Consider the following 22128-nt stretch of genomic DNA (forward strand, 5'->3'; position numbering starts at 1 on the left):
TATATATATATATATATATATATATATATATATATATATAAATATATATATATATATATATATATATATATATATATATATATATATATATATATATATATATATATATATATATATATATATATATATATATATATATATATATATATATATATACATATATAACTCTGTGTGACTTCAGGTATTTATTAAACATTGGCAGTGATTAGAATATGCCAATATTGTAAGAATGAAAGGAAATTCTATCCCCTGTTAAATAAGCGTATTGCTAATTTGAATTCTCCCGATAATCCAAATCGATGGCCGCCGACGCGCAACGACATAACAGTTTCTAATTGGTTGTATCAAAAAAAGGAAGAAACATCTGCAGACGATGCTTGGTATGCCTTCAAGTGCTTTAGCTTCTTGCTTGGGGTATTGCTGTACCCCTCATTTTTCTTACTCTTGTTGAAATATTTCGCAGCAAGTAATAAACGGGGATTTGTCCACACCCAGATCGGTATATAAAGAGGGCAGTATCAAGCGATGGCCTCAGTCTTTGTAGGACTCAAGCAGGGTAGGTGCAACGGCTTTGGGATCTGGTTCTCTGGTCTTGTGGTAATTCGGAAAGGCTGTCTATATTAGTGATTGTGTTAAACTGAGTTACGATAATGGATACTCTGTGTATAGCGACTACTGTGAAAATTTCAGTCTATATGGAACTATGTATATACTTTATTAAACTTTCGTAAAGGACGGAACAGCTAATGTGTAAAGACTTCGTAATTTTTCAGTGATACTGCAGCACGTCTCAAGTTCTCTGTTTTCTGAAAAACGTGAATCTTGTCCACTGCTCCTATCTGAGCCTCTGACCTCAAAAACAAGTAGTTAATAAAAGCTCACTGCTCCTCAGATATTTTCTCTCGCTGTCAGTAAATGTTGTTAAGGTTTACGTGACAAAGGTTGAACTAATTGCTGTTTTTAATACAAAATTATAAAAGATGTCATTGAAAAGAATAATACGAAAACGATCATTATCTCGAATGAGCCCACTGTATGCATTATTGAACACTGAATGGAAAACCATTTATTCAGTGGCTTCGAATTTCTATATCGCTTTTTTTTTCGTATGACTTTCATCTTATGCTCGCTTTGTAATAGGCACTTCAAACCCGCTTCATAATTGATTTATTTTTGTTGTGTATTCAACTACAGATATCAATTACTGTTCCGTTCTATGACTTCTATGCGAAACTTTTAAACTGAACCAGTCGAATTATTGTAGATTAGCAGGGTGTTAGGATTTGTGGACGGATGTGAAACCTGCAAGAACCTGAACATATATATATATATATATATATATATATATATATATATATATATATATATATATATATATATATATATATATATACATATATATATTGTATATATATATTGTATATATATATATATATATATATTGTATATATATATATATACATATATATACTGTATATATATATATATATATACATATACATATATATATATATATATAATATATATATATATATGTATATACGCATACAAACACACACACACACACACACATATATATGTGCATGTATATATATATAAATACTACACATACACACATATATATATATATATACACACACACACACACACATATATATATATATATATATATATATATATATATATATATATATATATATATATATATATATATAATAATCAGCAATAGCAATATCGTTATGTATTTAACGCAGCAGTAAGCACATACATAGCAGCTAAGGTATCGAACAATTTTAGAAACACAAGAAGATTGTCATAATCAATTTAGTTTGCATTGTTCTAAAATATTCCTAGTAAATTCGTAGAAATGTTCTTCTTTGAAATAGTGAAGTAAATAATATTTCTATGATAACAACAATGATTCTTTGATATCATGATTTTCATTATGGGAATGAGTTAAGAGTGAATTTGTAAGATAATTGATCTCTATATCTCTCGTTTCTCTCTTGTATGTTATTATTTTTAAGCAAGTAATAGCCACTGGTGTGAAGTAAAATACAGCGTTCACGTTTCTGTTTGTCAGTATCAAAAATCCAGTTTGTAAAACTGTCTTTTTAAATATTCATCTTTACTATATTCATGTTACCACTTCCGCTTAATCCTGATCTAGTTGTATATGTATTGTATTAGACCTATAAATATTACGATGTATTGGGCTGCGTTGGGCGTAATTTTAATGGTTAAATACTGGATACACAAAAAGTATGTTCTTATGCTTAGAACTGCGAAGGCAAACTACCTAGTGCTAACATAAGAAACATCTTTTCAAAATAAACTTTGTTAGTGATGTAAGAATATTTAAGGAACTTTGTTACTTCATGTAACCTTGCGATTATTTTTGTAGTTATATCTAAATGCATATAAAGAGAAAAAGTCCCCAGGTCGACTATTGAAATAGATAAAAAGAAAAGAATAGGAGAAACTCTTTGCAAATATGATAACCACTTAACGTTGCCTTTTTAAAATATTATTTGTTGTTTTTGTCTCTCTAAGTTCTGAGTAAATATATTTATCTTATATATTTTATATCGCAGGCTATCGTTAGAATCCCATAACCAACCACCACCATGTGTGACGACGAAGAGGCGGCGTCGCTTGTCTGCGACAATGGCTCCGGTCTTGTCAAGGCTGGCTTTGCCGGTGATGACGCTCCTCGATCTGTCTTCCCCTCCATCGTTGGCCGCGCCCGTCACCAGGGTGTGATGGTCGGTATGGGTCAGAAGGATGCCTATGTCGGCGATGAGGCCCAGAGCAAGAGAGGTATCCTCACCCTCAAGTACCCCATTGAGCACGGTATCATCACCAACTGGGACGACATGGAAAAGGTCTGGTACCACACATTCTACAACGAACTCCGTGTTGCCCCTGAGGAATCCCCAACCATGCTTACTGAGGCTCCCCTTAACCCTAAGGCCAACCGTGAGAAGATGACCCAGATCATGTTCGAATCTTTCCAAGTGCCAGCCACTTATGTCTGCATCCAGGCTGTCCTATCCCTTTATGCCTCTGGCCGTACCACTGGTCAGGTTTGCGACTCTGGTGATGGTGTCACTCACATGGTGCCCGTCTGTGAAGGTTTTGCCCTTCCCCATGCCATCCTCCGTCTGGACTTGGCTGGTCGTGACATCACCAACTACTTGATGAAGATCATGACTGAGCGCGGCTATTCCTTCACCACCACCGCTGAACGTGAGATCGTCCGTGACATCAAGGAGAAGCTCTGCTACATTGCCCTGGAATTCGAGAGTGAGATGAACGTTGCAGCGGCTTCCTCTTCCATCGACAAATCTTATGAACTTCCTGATGGTCAGGTCATCACCATCGGCAACGAGCGTTTCCGTGCTCCCGAGTCTCTGTTCCAGCCTTCCTTCCTTGGTATGGAATCTTCTGGTGTTCATGAGGTCGTCCACAACTCCGTTATGAGGTGTGACATCGACATCAGGAAGGACCTGTTGGCCAATATTGTCATGTCAGGTGGTACCACCATGTATGCTGGTATTGCTGACAGGATGCAAAAAGAAATCACTAACCTCTCTCCATCCACCATCAAAATCAAGATCATCGCTCCCCCTGAGAGGAAGTACTCCGTCTGGATCGGAGGTTCCATCCTTGGTTCTCTGTCCACCTTCCAGGCCTTGTGGATCACCAAGGAAGAATATGATGAGTCTGGTCCTGGTATTGTCCACCGCAAGTGCTTCTAAATAAAAATCGTACACATAGGGGATCTTCCTTGCCTTCTGTGAAGCAGACTTCGTTTTTTTATATTATTTTGTTTGTATTTTATACAATAAATAAATGATTAAGGAGATATTGTTTTCATATAACCAATCACTATTAAAGTATTTGCATGTTCATATGCGTTATCATGTAGCATATTTGTCTGAAAGTAAATGCTAATCTTTAAAGAGGTAAAGATTTCTTCCCATAACTGTTTACTGTATTGAACTAATATTTTCAAGCTGGGTACTTGAAATAATTTACCTTTTATGAGAATCCCTTTGGAACTGATTCCTTGTCATAGTTGAAAAGAGAATGAACATAACAGAAATGACCTTTTACAGTGTATGAAAAGTAGAGATAGCAGATAATTGAATTCATGTGTTGTATACCTAAAATACTTGAAAGCGAGGCAAGGAGAAGTTATATCCTTAAAATCACAATCCTAAATGCAATTTTGTGGAAGAACAGGAATGCAAGTTGATAGAAAACAACAAATCAAATGGAAAAAACAACTTATTGGAATGCGAACAGACTTTAGACTTAGGATGAGAAACAAAATTCTTTAGCAGTAGCTTCTGGAAACAAAATTTTCCAGCTAAAATGTAGTTATCATTATTATAATGAATGATGATGAGAATATAAGGGCACGGACCACGAGGTTGGGCGTTCATTACAGGATGCTGTTAATTTTAGCATTTTATCTGCAAAAATGAATACCATCCTCCTCTGCTGGGACATGCTTTTTTAATTTCTTTAAGCTTGATCGAAAACTGATTACATATTTATAAAAGTACAACACAAAGACTGACCACCAAAACTGGTTTTGGAATGAATGCGCTGATTATGTTTTTATAAAAGTGCAACACTTAATTTGGAATGAATAGGCTGATTACATATTTATAAAAGTACAACACTTAATTTGGAATGAATAATCTGATTACACATTTATAAAAGTACAACACTTCATATATATATATATATATATATATATATATATATATATATATATATATATATATATATATATATATATATATATATATATATATATATATATGTAATCAGCTTATTCATTCCAAGGCCAGTTTTGGATTAAGTGTTGTACTTTTATAAATATATAATCAGCTTATTCATTCCAAGGCCAGTTGGGTTTAGTCCTTTGTAAAACCTCTCAAAGATTTACCTTTGCTTTGGTAGGTCCACTAATTCTTCAACTGCTTTGGATTCCAGGTGCTTCTGTTCCTTATAATCCCCATCCCCAAGGATATCTGTATGTCATCTGTCAATTAAACGAGCTCTCTTGTGCCCTTTTATATTTTTATGAGTCTGCTAGAAAAGGAACGTGTGTCCAAATGCCTAGCAACCACTCCGTTGCTTCACTCTTCCTCCGTGGCACTTGCCTTTATCTATACATTCATCATGTTCCATATCTTTGTGAAAACGTTAAACAGTTATATATATATATATATATATATATATATATATATATATATATATATATATATATATATATATATATATATATATATATATATATATATATATATATATATATATATATATATATATATATATATATATATATATATATGGTTTAGTGTAAGGAGTCAGGAGTCAATCCATGCTAAAAATCATCAATAAAGGGAAAAGGACGCACAGATGTACACGCTGTCTTTATTCCAACGCTTCGGAATTATCCATTTAATTACATCATCAGGGCTGTTAAAATGAAACGTAAAATTCCTTGTAAAATCGTAAAAACTAAACCTAAAAATTAAGAATTGAAAAAGCTGAAAATTATTCATACAAAATTTCAGAAATATACACAACATTAAAATTAAATAAACGAACAAAATTTTAAAAATCTCTACACTAAAGTGAAAGGTAACAGAATATACAGTAAACTACAAATGAAAATAGCCGTGAAAGGAATTACAAACAAAAGATTAACGACCGACCTAGATGAGTGACAGCGTTAAACTAAACGTAAACATAAATAGAAAAAACACAGGTCAAGATAAATGCAGATAATAAAGACTTCTGCATTTTAGGCCATACCAACAACCCGCAAGATCTTGTTATTCTGGAATCACATTTCATTAAACAACTTGTTCCTTCGTTAAGCACTCATACGTCTTCCTCTCTGTATTTATCTTGGCATGTTGTTTCTCTTTATGTTTACGTTTAGTTTAACGCTGTCACTCTTCTAGGTCGGTCGTTAATCTTTTGTTCTGTAACTGCTTTCACGGCTATTTTCATTTTCAGTTTACTGTATATTCTGTTACCTTTCATTTTAATGTAGATATTTTTAAAATTTTGTTCGTTTCTTGAATTTTAATATTGTGTATATTTCTGAAATTTTGTATGAATAATTTTCAGCTTTTTCAATTCATAATTTTTTATTTTAGTTTTTACGATTTTACAAGGAATTTTATGTTTCATTTTAACAGCCCTGATGATGTAATTGTATGGACGATTACGAAACGTTGGAATATAGACAGCTTGTACATCATCTGTGTGTGTCCTCTCCCCTTTATTGGGGATATATATATATATATATATATATATATATATATATATATATATATATATATATATATATATATATATATATATATATATATATATATATATATATATATATATATATATATATATATATATATATATATATATATATATAAGGGTCAGGTGCAGAGAGAAACAAAGCAGTAATACTGTCTATGTTCATTCTTTAGCCCCTGACTTTAGAGGGAACTCCATTTGACAAAAAAATAAAAAATAAATAAATAAAAAGGTATATTCTGTATTTCGTTTGATGAATAACTTGTGTACACCCCTCCACTCCCGTACTACCTAACCCCTTTTCCCCTTCTCCTCATACCTTTCTTGCAGTCTTTCTCGAGTACCTGATGTCGAGGCCCCTCCCCTACACAGCATCTTCTACTCCCTCAGGTTACCAAAATTCTCGGTATTCTTCTCCAAGTTCCTCGCTGAATTGTCGTAGAACAAACACGTTTCACAAACTTATTGTTCTCCATTTTCTGAAAGAGACCAAACGCCCTCAAAATATCCTCAGCCTTCTACTAACTCGTGCTAAATATTTTGATTCTCTGTAATTAGTTTATCTCGATAGCCCCTGTCTTTTCTCTCATTCCAATACAGCACCCATGCTTCTTTCCCATAGAGGATAATTGGCCCAAGAATTCTTTCATTCATTCCATCATTTGCTTTTGAGAGGTAATCCACTGCTCTTGCAAACCATTTGTAAAGATCCTGTTGCTGTCCTTGTTTTGCATATTCTGCAGTTCACCTCTCTGTTACATTTACTCCCAAACACCTACGTGAGTAAACCATTCCATTCTTCAATTATCACCCGCGATAATCTCTTCTCCATTTTCCTGGCTTCCATTTAACCCATTTACCTTAATTTTTCTAACGTTGTTTAAGAATGTTCATCATATTAACACTTCCAAACTTTTACTATTATCTGACTGAACTCAGAATGCACCTCTCCTATCAATCCTTCTATTGTCATACTTTATCAACATCTAGTCATACACTTACCAATGTATGTTTAATAATATGCCCTTAATTATTTCAGTTACTTCTCGCTCTTAATCTTTCTCTCGTGTGAATGGGCATAGATGTGTTGCAGAATAAATATAATAGATGATTTATGATGGGCACTTAGGAAAGGACAAATGGTGAGTGCTTCTAGTTTAGCTGAAAAGTGTAGAGCCAGTGCAGGTATAGTGTTTGTGGTATCAGGAAGACGCTGGAGACAAGTAAAAGATTACAAATGTATTAGCTTCGGAATTTTACTGGATAAGATTGAGCGTGATAGATGAAAAATTCGTCATGGTGAGTGTGTATAGTCCAGGGCTGGAAAAAAATGATGGTGAAATAGTGTTTTGGGTAGATTTTAAATATGCGCCTTGCAGGAACTGGATAGTATGAAAGGATGGTCATTTGAGGTGATTTAAATGCAAAGACGGGAACAGAATGAGATGTCATTGTAGATAGATATGGAGTTCCTGTAACAAATAACAGTGGAGAAACCGTGTGGAAAAAAGGTTTGATTCTTGGAAGTGCAAAGTTTTCAGAGAAGATGGTTAAAAGAGTTTTTTAGATTTGCAATTAGTTTAGTATAGATGGAAGAGCCAGTTGTTGATTGTAATAGTTAGAAGTGGAGATTCCGTAGGTACAGCCCATCTGATAATTTTTTGGTTAAAACGAAAGTTCAGATGGAAGTTCAGACTGCAGAGGAAGGGGTAAGCAGGACCGGTGAATTTTATAAGGTGGGAGTACGGAAAGTATGTTAGGAGAAAACAGATAAAAAATGGGCAAAGATTACAGGTACTGAAGTATATGAGTATACGATGATTGCTTGAAATTACAACAGTCAACGTTTACGGTTTTTGTAAAACAACAAAACTTACTGAATAAGACTAAGATCAAGTCTTACTCAGCATGCTTGATGTTTTACTGGGCGGTATGTTTTTTTTTATATAATTTATTTGCAAATTGATGTATAACATGTTTTTGTAGGTTTTGTAGTATTCAGAATTCTTATTATAAGTTATTTTTTTCATATTTATTCATCTTATTTTCGTATTCATACTTTAGTGTTAAGTGGTGTGTAACTTATATTTCAGTTTTATTTATATTTTCTTTAAATATCTCATTTCATTAATTTCCCTTATATTGCGTATATTTGCATATTTGATTAAATTTCTCAATTCTTTGCCGTTTAATGTTTTCTGGTTTTTGTTGATGTTGTGTAGCCTTGATGATCAAACAGAGGGTTCCCCAAAACTTAGGTGTCCCATTGTAATATATGTATATATATATATATATATATATATATATATATATATATATATATATATATATATATTTATATACATACAGTATATATATATATATATATATATATATATATATATATATATATATATATATATATATATATATATATATATATATATATATATATATATATATATATATATATATATATATATATATGTTACCAAGGGTATCCTCTCATACACCATCTTCCATGCAATAAGTCAAAGGGAAAAGGACTAAACAATTCATTCATTCAATTTGGTATGATTCATTGTGGGCAAATTCGCCTCTAAAACCTCTCTCTCACCACTGCCTTTGGGGAGAAACCACTTTAATCTCTCTCTTGTCCAAGTGCTGCCGGAAATTCCTTAATTCCAGGTGCGGACCTGATCAGAGCTGATCGTCGCCCAAGGCTGATGGGCTGAACACGTGCGTTCCGCCATCTTGAAACTGCAGCCACGCTCCCTGCATTTCCATGTGGGCAGAGCGATCGCAACGCCACCTAGGAAGAGAGAAAACGTAGTTCCCAAAGCTATAAAGGGCCTTGGAGAGAGACTTTTGTTCTTAGAATTGTACAGGCGGCCCTAGAGGATGGAGGTCCATCCCTTGCTTTATTAAACTGCCTATTTCCAACACATGGCTGGCAGTATCCAAAGTAACTTTTGTTGTGAACTAATTCACTAGCCCTCCCTCTCACTGGCCCTCATAAGAAGAGAACTTCAGCTCCTAAAAAAAGATAGAGTACCAGGATTTAAGGTTTTTTGTCAGCCACATTCCCTATTCTCCTTCAACAAATTTCTTTTTGTTTTCATGGTGTGGTATACCTATAGTGAGACCTGTATTGCTTTTTATATTTTGTGCTGTTTAATTTGCAAAGCACTGATGAGAAGTGTAACGTAATTGTATGATATTCGAGTCACTGGAATCGAGTTCAGTCTAGGCATCTTCTATGCAATTCCTCGATTCCTTCATTATGGTACTAGTTTTGGTTGAGTAACCATTAGTGCTTCGACTGCAGATTAGGAGTATTCAGCTGTGGATCTGCATATCAACTTGTGTGTAGTGGTCCCCACTGCTTCGTTTTCAACACCCTTTGAAGCATGCAACCCATTGTATTCCATCCAGGAAATTCCCCATCATTTGCTCTTCACCTTATTGCACCAGAATTATGCTATCACACTTCTGATATGTTTTCTTTTGTAAACAGAGTGAATTAAGTTAAACCCCAGAGTTTATCTAATCACTCCCCTCGTGAAGTAGGCCTTCAGCTGTGTTTTGTTGTTTATTATTTTAGCTGACCTCAAGGCCAGAGTCCAGATTTTTGTGGTAATTAAGGTAAGATGCGTATCATCCTAATATACCCCATTAATCTAGCAAGACCTCAGCTTTAAATTTATAACAATATATATATATATATATATATATATATATATATGTATATATTCTACTGATCACTTATTAACAGATTCTTATGTAATTATACTAACCGCATTTTTTGGATACGCTTCTCCATTTAGATCCTAGGCTTTGTAGTGACAAGCGAATCCAAAAGAGTGCGAAGAAATGGGGATGTTAAGGAGACATTGTGGTTGATACAATTACACACACACACACACATATATATTATATTTATGATATATCTATACATATGTATATATATATATGTGTATATATATATATATATATATATATATATATATATATATATATATATATATGTGTGTGTGTGTGTGTGTGTGTGTGTGTGTGTGTGTGTTAGTGTATATGACTGCAAGTGTTTTGCTTGTGTACAAAAGAATATACATATCTTTTGCCTATCGCTATGCCTTGCTACAAGAGGCTTGCGTTTAAGAGCAATTGTGTTTGTGCTTACATTTGAGTCAGTTTTAGGAAAAAAGATAACTAGAACGTTACCAGTAGAAGGGAATGAACTCTGGCAAATCAAATGAAGGTGACCCTCTCAAAGTTACTTCTTGGAGGGGTTCGTGCAAGTAGCCGACTCGTTTCTGTGCCTATTTATTGCCTGAAGAAAATAAAATTCCATCTTAATTAAATATCTTACTGTAACCCAAGGTTTAGAATTCTTCTGTGAATGTTAATTGACAGTAACAGAGGTATGTTGGTCACTAAATTTACAGCCCCTGTATTGTCACACCAAACATAAATAGAGGAATTCCTGGTGTTGTTTTTTGACACAAAAACATTATTTTTTGCAGTCCTTCTCTACAACACTGCTAAATAAGAAGGTGTCACATTGCCTGATACTAAATTTGACCACATTTTTTGTGACACTCCTGGCAGAATGTCTGAGAAGTAATGAGCACTGAGAAAGGCTTAAGCCGTAGACAATTCTGTATATAAAGGAATGGTCACCAGCTTATGGCCCTAGTCTTCTCGGGACTCCCACGCAGTAAGTTCATGTTCTATTGGGATTAGTGCCTCACCGGTAAAACCGTGTTTTGTGTAGAAAATTATTGTATTATATTATAGAACTGAATGGGGTAATCGAAACTGAGAACCTGTTTTTCGTTGGGGCAGGATTTTTCACGTATATTTTTTTTTACATTAGTGAAAATGTGTAAAAGCAGACTGGTGCAGAAATTTTGAATCTATTCATGACATGACTGTCAGTCATGTTTTAGAAGCGGGTGTTATTCCTGTCGTCATTCACTGCTTGTCTGTCACCCTCTCACTAGCGAATGGAAATTAATTGCCCACCATGCGGCTTCCTAATTCAGTAGTTTTTCTTCTTTTATGTGAGCAAATGTGTGATTGCTTTATATAGTAAAGCTACACTCACCGCACATCGAGAGACAGACCCACATCTTTTCTTGTTTTATAAATCACTGATTGTAGCTCAACGGTTATCTGATTTAACATTAAGTGTACATAACTGAAACAGAATCAGTGCACTGACAACGCTGGAGAACTTCGCTGTTGATTACAATTTTTATGTGGATTACATTGCATAAGATCACATATAGAATCAGTATTAAGGAGAAGTGTATCGAAGAACCATGCTTCAATTTGTGGCTTTGTTTTCCCAGAAAGAAAATGAATTATCAGATCATAGACAAAATTCGAGATCTAAGAAAACTCCTAAGCGTGAGCTTCACTGGAGTCTTTGATCACTGTTTGTGATCCTACAGACCCAGATAGACAGGTTTTCCTTTTTATTTTGATTGCATCCTTTTCTTTCTCAGTGGTTATTAGATTATCGCAATGCTTTCCACCATTTTCAGGATCTTCACATCTACCATTGATTCTCTTTTTTTTTAATCCTAAACGTCAAGCTACAATATTTTAGATCCGTTAAAAGCAGTGCTCGAAATGCTGGCCTAACTTACTCGGCAATGTTGCTATTATCATTTCTGAGCATGCTAGGTGATTCCCTAATGGCTGTTTTTTTTATATATATTATTCCTTTTCATTTACGGTACACTCCATTCCGTTAGTATTAGTCCAAGTATTCCTGGTTCAGACTGAAGTATGTAGATGTGCGGGCGACTTACATATATATGTGTACTTTAGTGCATTAAGAATTTCAGACTTATATGAAGACCGCACCATGAGCAGAGAATATGCAATTTACATGACTAAGCTTAAGTTGGAGGTTTAACCTTATTTTTATTATCATGGTTATTTATTTGTAGTGTTGCGGTAATATTCTCTCTCTCTCTCTCTCTCTCTCTCTCTCTCTCTCTCTCTCTCTCTCTCTCTCTTATCCTTATATTTTGATTGTGAAGATGTTGCTCATTATGCATATATTGTACACACACACACACACACACACACACACACACATATATATATATATATATATATATATATATATATATATATATATATATATATATATATATATATACAGTATATATATATATATATACATATATATATATACGAGTAACTGAATCATAAAATCTAGAACGTGATGAATATATAAGTAAAGGACGACAGTCGAAATGCCTCGTAGCGCTCCAGTGTTTCTCTTTCCATCGTGAATTTTGTCTTTATTTATATATATGAGTGTACTGTATGTGTGTGGGTGGATGGGTGTGTGGTTGGGCTGGTGTATGTCTGATTGGTAATATGAGTTGTTGTTTCTCAAGACATAACTTGTTCAGATTTATTAATAGATTTCCGAAACAGCTGTTACTGCAGGTGGAACGATATATTTTATTGCATATTTCAGGTTTTCGCTAGACTCCGCTACCAACCACCACCATGTGTGACGACGAAGAAGAGGCGGCGGCGCTCGTTTGCGACAATGGCTCCGGACTTGTCAAGGCTGGCTTTGCCGGTGATGACGCTCCTCGATCTGTCTTCCCCTCCATCGTTGGCCGCGCCCGTCACCAGGGTGTGATGGTTGGTATGGGTCAGAAAGACGCCTATGTCGGCGATGAGGCCCAGAGCAAGAGAGGTATCCTCACCCTCAAGTACCCCATCGAGCATGGCATCATTACCAACTGGGACGACATGGAGAAGATCTGGAACCACACCTTCTACAATGAACTCCGTGTCGCCCCTGAGGAATCCCCAACAATGCTCACTGAGGCTCCCCTTAACCCAAAGGCCAACCGTGAGAAGATGACTCAGATCATGTTCGAAACTTTCCAAGTGCCTGCCACTTATGTCTGCATCCAGGCTGTCCTCTCACTTTATGCTTCTGGCCGTACCACTGGTCAGGTTTGCGACTCAGGTGACGGTGTTACCCATATGGTGCCTGTCTATGAAGGTTTCGCCCTTCCCCATGCCATCCTCCGTCTGGACTTGGCTGGTCGTGACATCACCAACTACTTGATGAAGATCATGACTGAGCGTGGCTACTCTTTCACCACCACCGCTGAACGTGAGATCGTCCGTGACATCAAAGAGAAGCTCTGCTACATTGCCCTGGACTTCGAGAGTGAAATGAATACTGCTGCTGCCTCCTCCTCCATTGACAAGTCCTATGAACTTCCTGACGGCCAAGTCATCACCATCGGCAATGAGCGTTTCCGTGCTCCCGAATCTCTGTTCCAGCCTTCCTTCCTTGGTATGGAATCTTCTGGTGTTCACGAGGTTGTCCACAACTCCGTTATGAGGTGCGATATTGATATTAGAAAGGATCTATTAGCCAACATTGTCATGTCTGGTGGTACTACCATGTACGCTGGTATTGCTGACAGGATGCAGAAGGAAATTACCAATCTTTCTCCCTCTTCTATCAAGATCAAAATCATCGCTCCTCCAGAAAGGAAGTACTCCGTCTGGATCGGTGGTTCCATCCTTGGTTCTCTGTCCACCTTCCAGGCCTTGTGGATCACCAAAGAGGAATACGATGAATCTGGTCCAGGAATTGTCCACCGCAAGTGCTTCTAAGTAAAATTAAATGAACAATATTACCTAAGCAAACTGCAAAAAAGATGCCATTTTATATTTCTTTAAGACTGTAATTACGTTCATTAATAAATTACCGTATTTCATTTTTTCTGTTAATTTTAACCCACCTTGCATTCTTATAGCACGGCACTCACATTTGATCTTTACTTAATTATGAAATTAGTTTAATATATACCTTGACTATGCAGTGTATCCAAGAAGCATATTGCTGATAATTATCCATAAAATATCTATCAACAGAAGTAGCTGAATTACTGATCTCGGATCCCTCACGTATCTGTCACTAACTAATTTTTATAGATAGCTAAAGTATATATGTATTTTTCAAAATATATTAAAGACCTGCTTGAATTTATGGATTGACAGTGGCGCCACAGCTGACCGTGATTAGGCTAGGATGCAGGCCCAGGTGTCGGTCTGGGAGATTTTTAGTTTTCTGTAAAAGATAAACTATTGAGATGGATTTGTCTGTACGCACTTTTTCTATCCGCCCTCAGATCTTAAAAACTGCTGAGGATAAAGTGCTGCAAACTGGTATGTTGATCAACCACCCTCCAATAATCAAACATTAAATTGCAGTCCTCTAGCTCAGTAGTTTTTATTTTATTTAAGAATAAAGTTAGCCATGATCGTGCGTCTGGCACGGCTGTAGGTGCCAACAACACAGGCCACCAACGGGCCGTGGCTGAGAGTCTCATACAGTATTATATGCTGTACAGAAAACTCGATTGTACCGAAGAAACTTCGGCGCACTTTTTACTTTTTTTTTTTTTTTTTTTTTTTTTAGTATGCTTACTGATAGTTATGACATCAAAATAGACTATGAAATGGTACATCTAGGTACCTGTATTAGAAGCGCAAAAAATTAAGATGTTAAGCACTGAAAAAAACGTATAGTGTCCAGTATCGTCATTTCGATTAGATTTGACTCACTATCGGCGTTGATAAGTAAACTGTTGAAATCTAGGGTGGTAGTGGCGTTGGGGTACTGTTATTTATTGGTTGAGTGTTCCACAAATGCAGGAATTAATTTCAACTCTGAAGGATGATGCAATGAGAGAACCAAACGAAAGCGTTGCTTCTCCAATTCCCATTTTCCTTAAGCCCAACAAAATGGCGACCCGCGAATCAAAGCTGACGAAAATCCGCTGGTAATTTATTGCTGAAGCTCGGAAATTACTGGCCCTCGATTGAAGTCTTTGACCATTATATTGATAATGTTCATTTTTTCATTTTTATATGTTTGTTGTTATGTAAGCCGAATTTGTATGCTTTTAAAATTCATCAGAATGTGGGCCACTTATTGCCTATTCCTTGTAAATACAAATAACTTGTATTTTCATTTTTCATTTGTAAATTACAAAGCCAAGCAGATTTCGAAATGTTTCACTATAGTTACCGCCTAGATATTGCTACCGTATTGAATATATCTTTACTCTGCAGTGTGTCTCATTCTGTCGTGAAAATATTTGTGTCTTATGGCTGTTATTTGATATTTATTATAAAATAATATAAATTAGTATAATACAGTGTGGTATAATTCTTTCGCTATGTGATCTCATTTTTAGTGTTCCTAAAGATAGACTCAACAAGCACCCGTTTTCTTTGTTGCAACAGCAAGCATTATTTATAATTTCACGCCAGAGCATTTCGTTAACCACTTATTTATTTAGCAAGACTACTCCCACTCTTTGAGTAAAGCATTAACTATGTATGCATGTACTCTGGTACTTTACAAACAGTGACGTAAACATTTAATTTTATTCCAGATTATTTGTCTAATGCAGATCTCGAGTTCTTCCTCTCATGCCAGTCGATACTAGCATAAATCCCCGAGAGTTAAATATAGCAAACTTCTCATGGATCCAAGCGGAAACCAAACAGATGCAACAACAAACAGAAAGATTCCTAAGATACTGTGACTCATGACAAAGCTTCTTTTCTTATTTTGATTTTTTTTAACTTAGACTGCCAACTTTAGTGTTTTATTTTTTTTATTTTAAAATCCAATCTCTTGGCAAAATGTCCAAAAAAAAAAAAATGAAGCAATAAAATAGGATTAGCAGGTTGGCGTTTCAGTATATAAGTAAAAACTCTGTTCTGAGTTTCTTTAGTCTCCTTTGGACTCCGACAGGGTAGGTCTGGCTTCTCAAAGTTTACCTTCAAGCGTTCTGTGGTAATTAAGTAAAAACCTATGTAGGAGGTCTCTTAGTCACTGAATCGTGAACCTTGTGGACTTCTCACGGATCATTCCTCTCTCGTTAATTCAAGTTTTGACGTGGAATTATTGGCTTAAAATTTCCAAATCTGAGGGAAGAACGTTTTAACAGCAAGTGGTCTGTCTGACGTCATATTGCTGTGGATTTATATATATATATATATATATATATATATATATATATATATATATATATATATATATATATATATATATATATATATATATATATATATTTATATATATATATATATATATATATATATTTATATATATATATAAATCCACAATAATACAATCATATATATACATACATACATACATACATACATACATACATACATACATACATACATACATACATACATACATATATTATATATATGTATATATGTATGTATATGTATGATTGTCTGGAGTGTGTGTAATGTACTCTGAGTAAAAAGTGCAATTTTAAATTTATATATATATATATATATATATATATATATATATATATATATATATATATATATATATATATGTGTGTGTGTGTGTGTGTGTGTGTGTGTGTGTGTATGTATGTATGTATGTATGTATGTATGTATGTATGTATGTATGTATGTATGTATATGTATATACCGATAATTTTCAGGAGTTTTAGCAGTTTTTGAAAGGCACCTCCGCAGCCTAAGCTGAAGACCTATCTTGCGAATAGTGTGAAAGCTCATAAATTTGTTAGTAGATTTCATAACTCAGACTTTTAGACACGTTGTGGTGCTTCCTTTAAGAAGCGTCACTGCTTTGGATAGAATCTAACAAAGCTGGCATGTTAATAAGAGCAGAGCGTTTGACCTCGAAATAGATAACTTTCGAAATTGAGAATTGTGTTTCCATATATTTTATGTTGCAGTAAATAACAGTCGACGTGATAATTTTTTTTTTATGAAAGTTGACCTAGGCCATACTTTTCGTCACGAATATTTATCTGTGTTAGCCTATCCCTTAATCCTGACTTGTTTTTGACCATTGTATTTTTTGGCAATTATACCGTTTCTTTAGCAATATATTACCGTCTTTCTTTGCTAATTTGATTGCTTATATGCAAAGTGTCTATTTCATGGTGAAGAGACTGAGATTGGCTCAGCTACCGAAATCGAAATCGATCATGTCAGTACGTTGGTTTAATATCTAAGGGAACGCAGAGGAAGACAACAGGTTCCGTGTTCCCTAACAACCTTTTATAAATCATTATTGTTAATTTTCCTTCTGTTGGAGTTCAATAGTATGAATGTATTTTGAAGTGCTTGGAAAATGCAGTATTTTTCAAATAAGTGAGAATAGCTTTTTCAGCACAAGATAGTATCTTTGCGATATGTTATATTATCACAGCTTTTTTTTAGCATTTAAATCACGACAAATTGAGAGTTTTTCGTTTCAATAATCGTTGTGCTTTGAACGACAACCAATGGTAATGTTTTGGAAACTGTTGTTTAGAGAAATTAAGTAATAACTATTACAGAACACAAATATTGTCATTTTCTGCATATAATCTATCGCCATCATCTAACCTTTGCATTTACCTTTCCCTATTTTTGCATAATTAAATTGCAATGTAAATTTTTTAAAAATTTTCTAGTATTTTCCAAACTCTTCTATTTTGATGTCCCTGTTAATCTAATATATGATGAGTAGGAGAGAGAAAAGGACACGGTGAATCAGATCGGTCACAAGGAAGAAATACAATTTTGTAGGGTGGTAGAAAAATTAATCTGATGTAATCTCCGTTTTCGATGAAATATATTCTAATTTAACCATTTTTATTGATTTTTTCCTATTTATTTATGTTTTAGGTTTGCAGCTGAACCCATAACCAACCACCACCATGTGTGACGAAGAAGAGGCGGCGGCGCTCGTTTGCGACAATGGCTCCGGTCTTGTCAAGGCTGGCTTTGCCGGTGATGACGCTCCTCGATCTGTCTTCCCCTCCATTGTTGGCCGCGCCCGTCACCAGGGTGTGATGGTCGGTATGGGTCAGAAGGACGCCTACGTAGGTGATGAGGCCCAGAGCAAGAGAGGTATCCTCACCCTCAAGTACCCCATTGAGCATGGTATTATCACCAACTGGGACGACATGGAGAAGGTCTGGTACCACACCTTCTACAATGAACTTCGTGTTGCCCCTGAGGAATCCCCAACCATGCTTACTGAGGCTCCCCTTAACCCCAAGGCCAACCGTGAGAAGATGACTCAGATCATGTTCGAGTCCTTCAACATGCCAGCTACATACGTCTGCATCCAGGCTGTCCTCTCCCTCTATGCCTCTGGCCGTACCACTGGTGAGGTTTGTGACTCTGGTGATGGTGTAACCCACATGGTACCTGTTTATGAAGGTTTCGCCCTTCCCCATGCCATCCTCCGTCTGGACTTGGCTGGTCGTGACATCACCTGCTACTTGATGAAGATCATGACTGAGCGTGGCTACTCCTTCACCACCACCGCTGAACGTGAGATCGTCCGTGATATCAAGGAGAAGCTTTGCTATATCGCCCTGGACTTTGAGAGTGAGATGAACGTTGCTGCTGCTTCCTCCTCTATTGACAAGTCCTATGAACTTCCTGACGGTCAGGTCATCACCATCGGCAACGAGCGTTTCCGTGCTCCTGAATCCCTGTTCCAGCCTTCCTTCCTTGGTATGGAATCTTCTGGTGTTCATGAGGTCGTCCACAACTCTGTTATGAGGTGCGACATCGACATCAGGAAGGACCTGTTGGCCAACATTGTCATGTCAGGTGGTACCACCATGTATGCTGGTATTGCTGACAGAATGCAGAAGGAAATCACTTCCCTTTCTCCATCCACCATCAAGATCAAGATTATCGCTCCCCCTGAGAGGAAGTACTCCGTCTGGATCGGTGGTTCCATCCTTGGTTCTCTGTCCACCTTCCAGGCCTTGTGGATCACCAAGGAGGAATACGACGAGTCTGGTCCTGGTATTGTCCACCGCAAGTGCTTCTAAGCAAAACGTAAAGATTCCACTTTGTTTAAATGTAACTTCATTCCATCTTTTATGGGTACTTTACGACAGGAAATAAATTATGATTACGTCACTTTGTTTAAGTTAACCCCATGTCAATGTAAATATAACATTTTGATCTTGTGGTTTGACTGTGATATATTTTTGTGATTTCATATTTCTTATGTCAGAATCTTTTGCTTTTGCTATTTAAAATTAACCATGCTAGAACCAGCTATAATATCAGGGATAAGTACTCCGTCATAGTTTATTAATGTAGTTCATTTAGCTTTCATGAATAACGTCTATCCTTTCCCTTTTTCGGTCAAGACATTTGTCCTTTTTCGGCAATTTTAATAATGAACAACACTTACATACTACATGGCTACTTAATGATCCCTCTTAATGATTCTGCCCACCTGCCCGAAATGATCATTTACGTTTTCTCAGTGGTAAACGAATTCTGTGTTGTAACAGTGCATTGACTGAGGCTTCAGGTGTCAAATACAATGCGCAGCAGAAATTGTTCATCATAGGTAAATATTTATCATTGTCGCTCATTATATAAAGCAACAAACGCTACAGCGCTATTCGTAATGAAAGCATTAAATGGTGAATTATCGATAGAGGAATGGTAAAATAAATCGCGAAAAATAATGAGGAATGTTTTATCAATTTTGCCGCTAAGAATTAAATATTTTTGGAGTGACTATATCCTTTGCTTATTACCGCAAGAATCATATACTGCAGTCATGGAAATTCGGAACTCAGGATCAAATAACTGAAAAGTTTGTGGTGTTAATCGAATGTGGAAGTACATCTGTCAGAATGAGGTTGAGAAACTGTACCTGTGAATATCACGACGGGAAGACGTTTCATTACGATTGCGAGGAAATCTGTTTAGCCTGGAATTATCTGTTCGTTCCCTGACCCTTATATGTATGTATGTGTGTGCGTATATGTATATGTATATGTATATATATATATATATATATATATATATATATATATATATATATATATATATATATATATATATATATATATATATGACTGTGAAATATTTTCTGTTAAAACAGAATTCCATCTAATAAAAGGAGCCCATAAAAATGCCAATATATATATATATATATATATATATATATATATATATATATATATATATATATATATATATATATATATATATATATATATATATATATATATATATATATATATATATATATATATATATATATATATATATATATATATATGACTGTGAAATATTTTCTGTTAAAACAGAATTCCATCCAATAAAAGGAGCCCATAAAAATGCCAAAATGTAGAAAGTTAAGGCTATATTTCGGAGAACAACTGTCTCCTCTACAGGCAGATAATGAATGAAATGAACGTTACAGAAAAGCAGCATTTATACAAAGAGATCCAGAGGTCAGCCGTTACGTCACTCCAGTTGACAATTTCTCCTTAACCTTCTTAATCGTTGGTTGGAGGAAGATATTATCTATAATATCTGAGTCCCAAGCTCAGTCTCGGAATAAACACCGAAGGGGAATTTATAAGTGATAAGCGATCCTTCACCAGGCGGACTCGAATCACTGAATGGTTGGGGAATGACGACTTTTCATGGGTGCAACCATTGTGCCATCAAGAGAGGTGTTTATTCCGAGGTTGAGTGAATTTGATATTAAACGAGATCTGTAGCTTGATTTTTGTGAATATAAAAAAAAGGCATGGTGTAAGTGACAAAAATTCACAAACAGCTGCCTGTTCCAAGCGTACTAGTCGGCAATCATGGTGGACGTGGGTCGATATCGTCTCTAAGTACAAAAGCCTGAGTTCGACAGGCATACCTCTCTTGATAACCTAATGGTAGCCCCTGAGAAGTTGTCGTTCTGCAACCATTCGGTGGTTCCAATCCTCCTGGTAACAAATTCCCCTTTGATGTTTACATCGAGGTTGAGTGAATTTGACAGAAAACGTCATTTGTAGATTATTGGTTGTGACTATAAAGAATGTCACGGTGAGTGCGACAAAAATTCATATATACAGTATGTATATATATATATATATATATATATATATATATATATATATATATATATATATATATATATATCACATTAAGCCACAAATTTCTTTTAAAATCCAATTCACTATTCCTCGGAATAATTTGAACTCAAGGGAATTTATAAGTAATAAGTCCTTTGTCACCAGTGGGACTCGAACTGTTGCCTTGGTGAGAAACAGCGAAATTAAGTGACTTTGACCACTGAGCCACCAAAGGTCAAAGTCACTGTATTTTCGTTGTTTCTCAACCAAGTGGCAGTTCGAATCCCACTAATGAGGCACTTATATACTTATAATTTCCCTTGTCGTAAGTTATTCCCGAGGTATAGTGAATTGAATGTTAAACGAAATTTGTGGCTTTATATCTGATATTATAGAAAAGGAGCCACTGTGCATGTGACAAGTATGTATATATATATATATATATATATATATATATATATATATATATATATATATATATATATATATATATATATATATATATATATATATGTCACACTCACAGTGACACCTTTTTATAATCACAGATATTAAGCCACAAATTTCGTTTAGTATTCAATTCACTATGCCTCGAGAATAACTTACAACAAAGGAAATTATAATATATATATATATATATATATATATATATATATATATATATATATATATATATATACATACATACATACATACATATACTGTATATATTGAACTTCAACTCAAATCATTATTAGAAAACTCTGCTCTCTCTCTCTCTCTCTCTCTCTCTCTCTCTCTCTCTCTCTCTCTGTGACATAGCTGTATTTTTCATTATGTTTGATAGTACCTTCTGTGAGTA

The 22128-nt window shown here is 35.1% G+C and overlaps 3 protein-coding genes across 4 annotated transcripts; all 3 read left to right on the top strand.

The window, feature by feature from the left end:
• The first annotated feature begins 423 nt into the window (after window positions 1-423).
• Window positions 424-3868, top strand: LOC136850051 (actin, alpha cardiac muscle 2-like). Of its 2 annotated transcripts, none has more exons than XM_067123605.1 (2): window positions 424-556; window positions 2595-3868. In XM_067123605.1, exon 2 carries the CDS (start codon window positions 2628-2630, stop codon window positions 3759-3761), a length of 1134 nt encoding a protein of 377 aa, XP_066979706.1. In that variant the 5' UTR covers window positions 424-556; window positions 2595-2627; the 3' UTR covers window positions 3762-3868. The 2 variants fall into 2 exon arrangements, with proteins under 2 accessions (XP_066979706.1, XP_066979707.1); XM_067123606.1 differs by having other exon boundaries at window positions 534-597.
• A 7044-nt stretch (window positions 3869-10912) lies between these two features.
• LOC136850059 (actin-2, muscle-specific-like) lies at window positions 10913-14102 on the top strand. Its single transcript, XM_067123612.1, has 2 exons — window positions 10913-11044; window positions 12830-14102. Exon 2 carries the CDS (start codon window positions 12862-12864, stop codon window positions 13996-13998), a length of 1137 nt encoding a protein of 378 aa, XP_066979713.1. The 5' UTR covers window positions 10913-11044; window positions 12830-12861; the 3' UTR covers window positions 13999-14102.
• Window positions 14103-18048: 3946 nt separating this feature from the next.
• Window positions 18049-19324, top strand: LOC136850060 (actin, alpha skeletal muscle-like). The gene has a single exon (XM_067123613.1). The coding sequence runs from the start codon at window positions 18102-18104 to the stop codon at window positions 19233-19235; it is 1134 nt and encodes a 377-aa protein (XP_066979714.1). The 5' UTR covers window positions 18049-18101; the 3' UTR covers window positions 19236-19324.
• Window positions 19325-22128: the final 2804 nt, after the last annotated feature.

Source organism: Macrobrachium rosenbergii, chromosome 21 (genome assembly GCF_040412425.1).
Source record: "Macrobrachium rosenbergii isolate ZJJX-2024 chromosome 21, ASM4041242v1, whole genome shotgun sequence".
In the NCBI taxonomy this organism is placed as follows: domain Eukaryota; kingdom Metazoa; phylum Arthropoda; class Malacostraca; order Decapoda; family Palaemonidae; genus Macrobrachium; species Macrobrachium rosenbergii.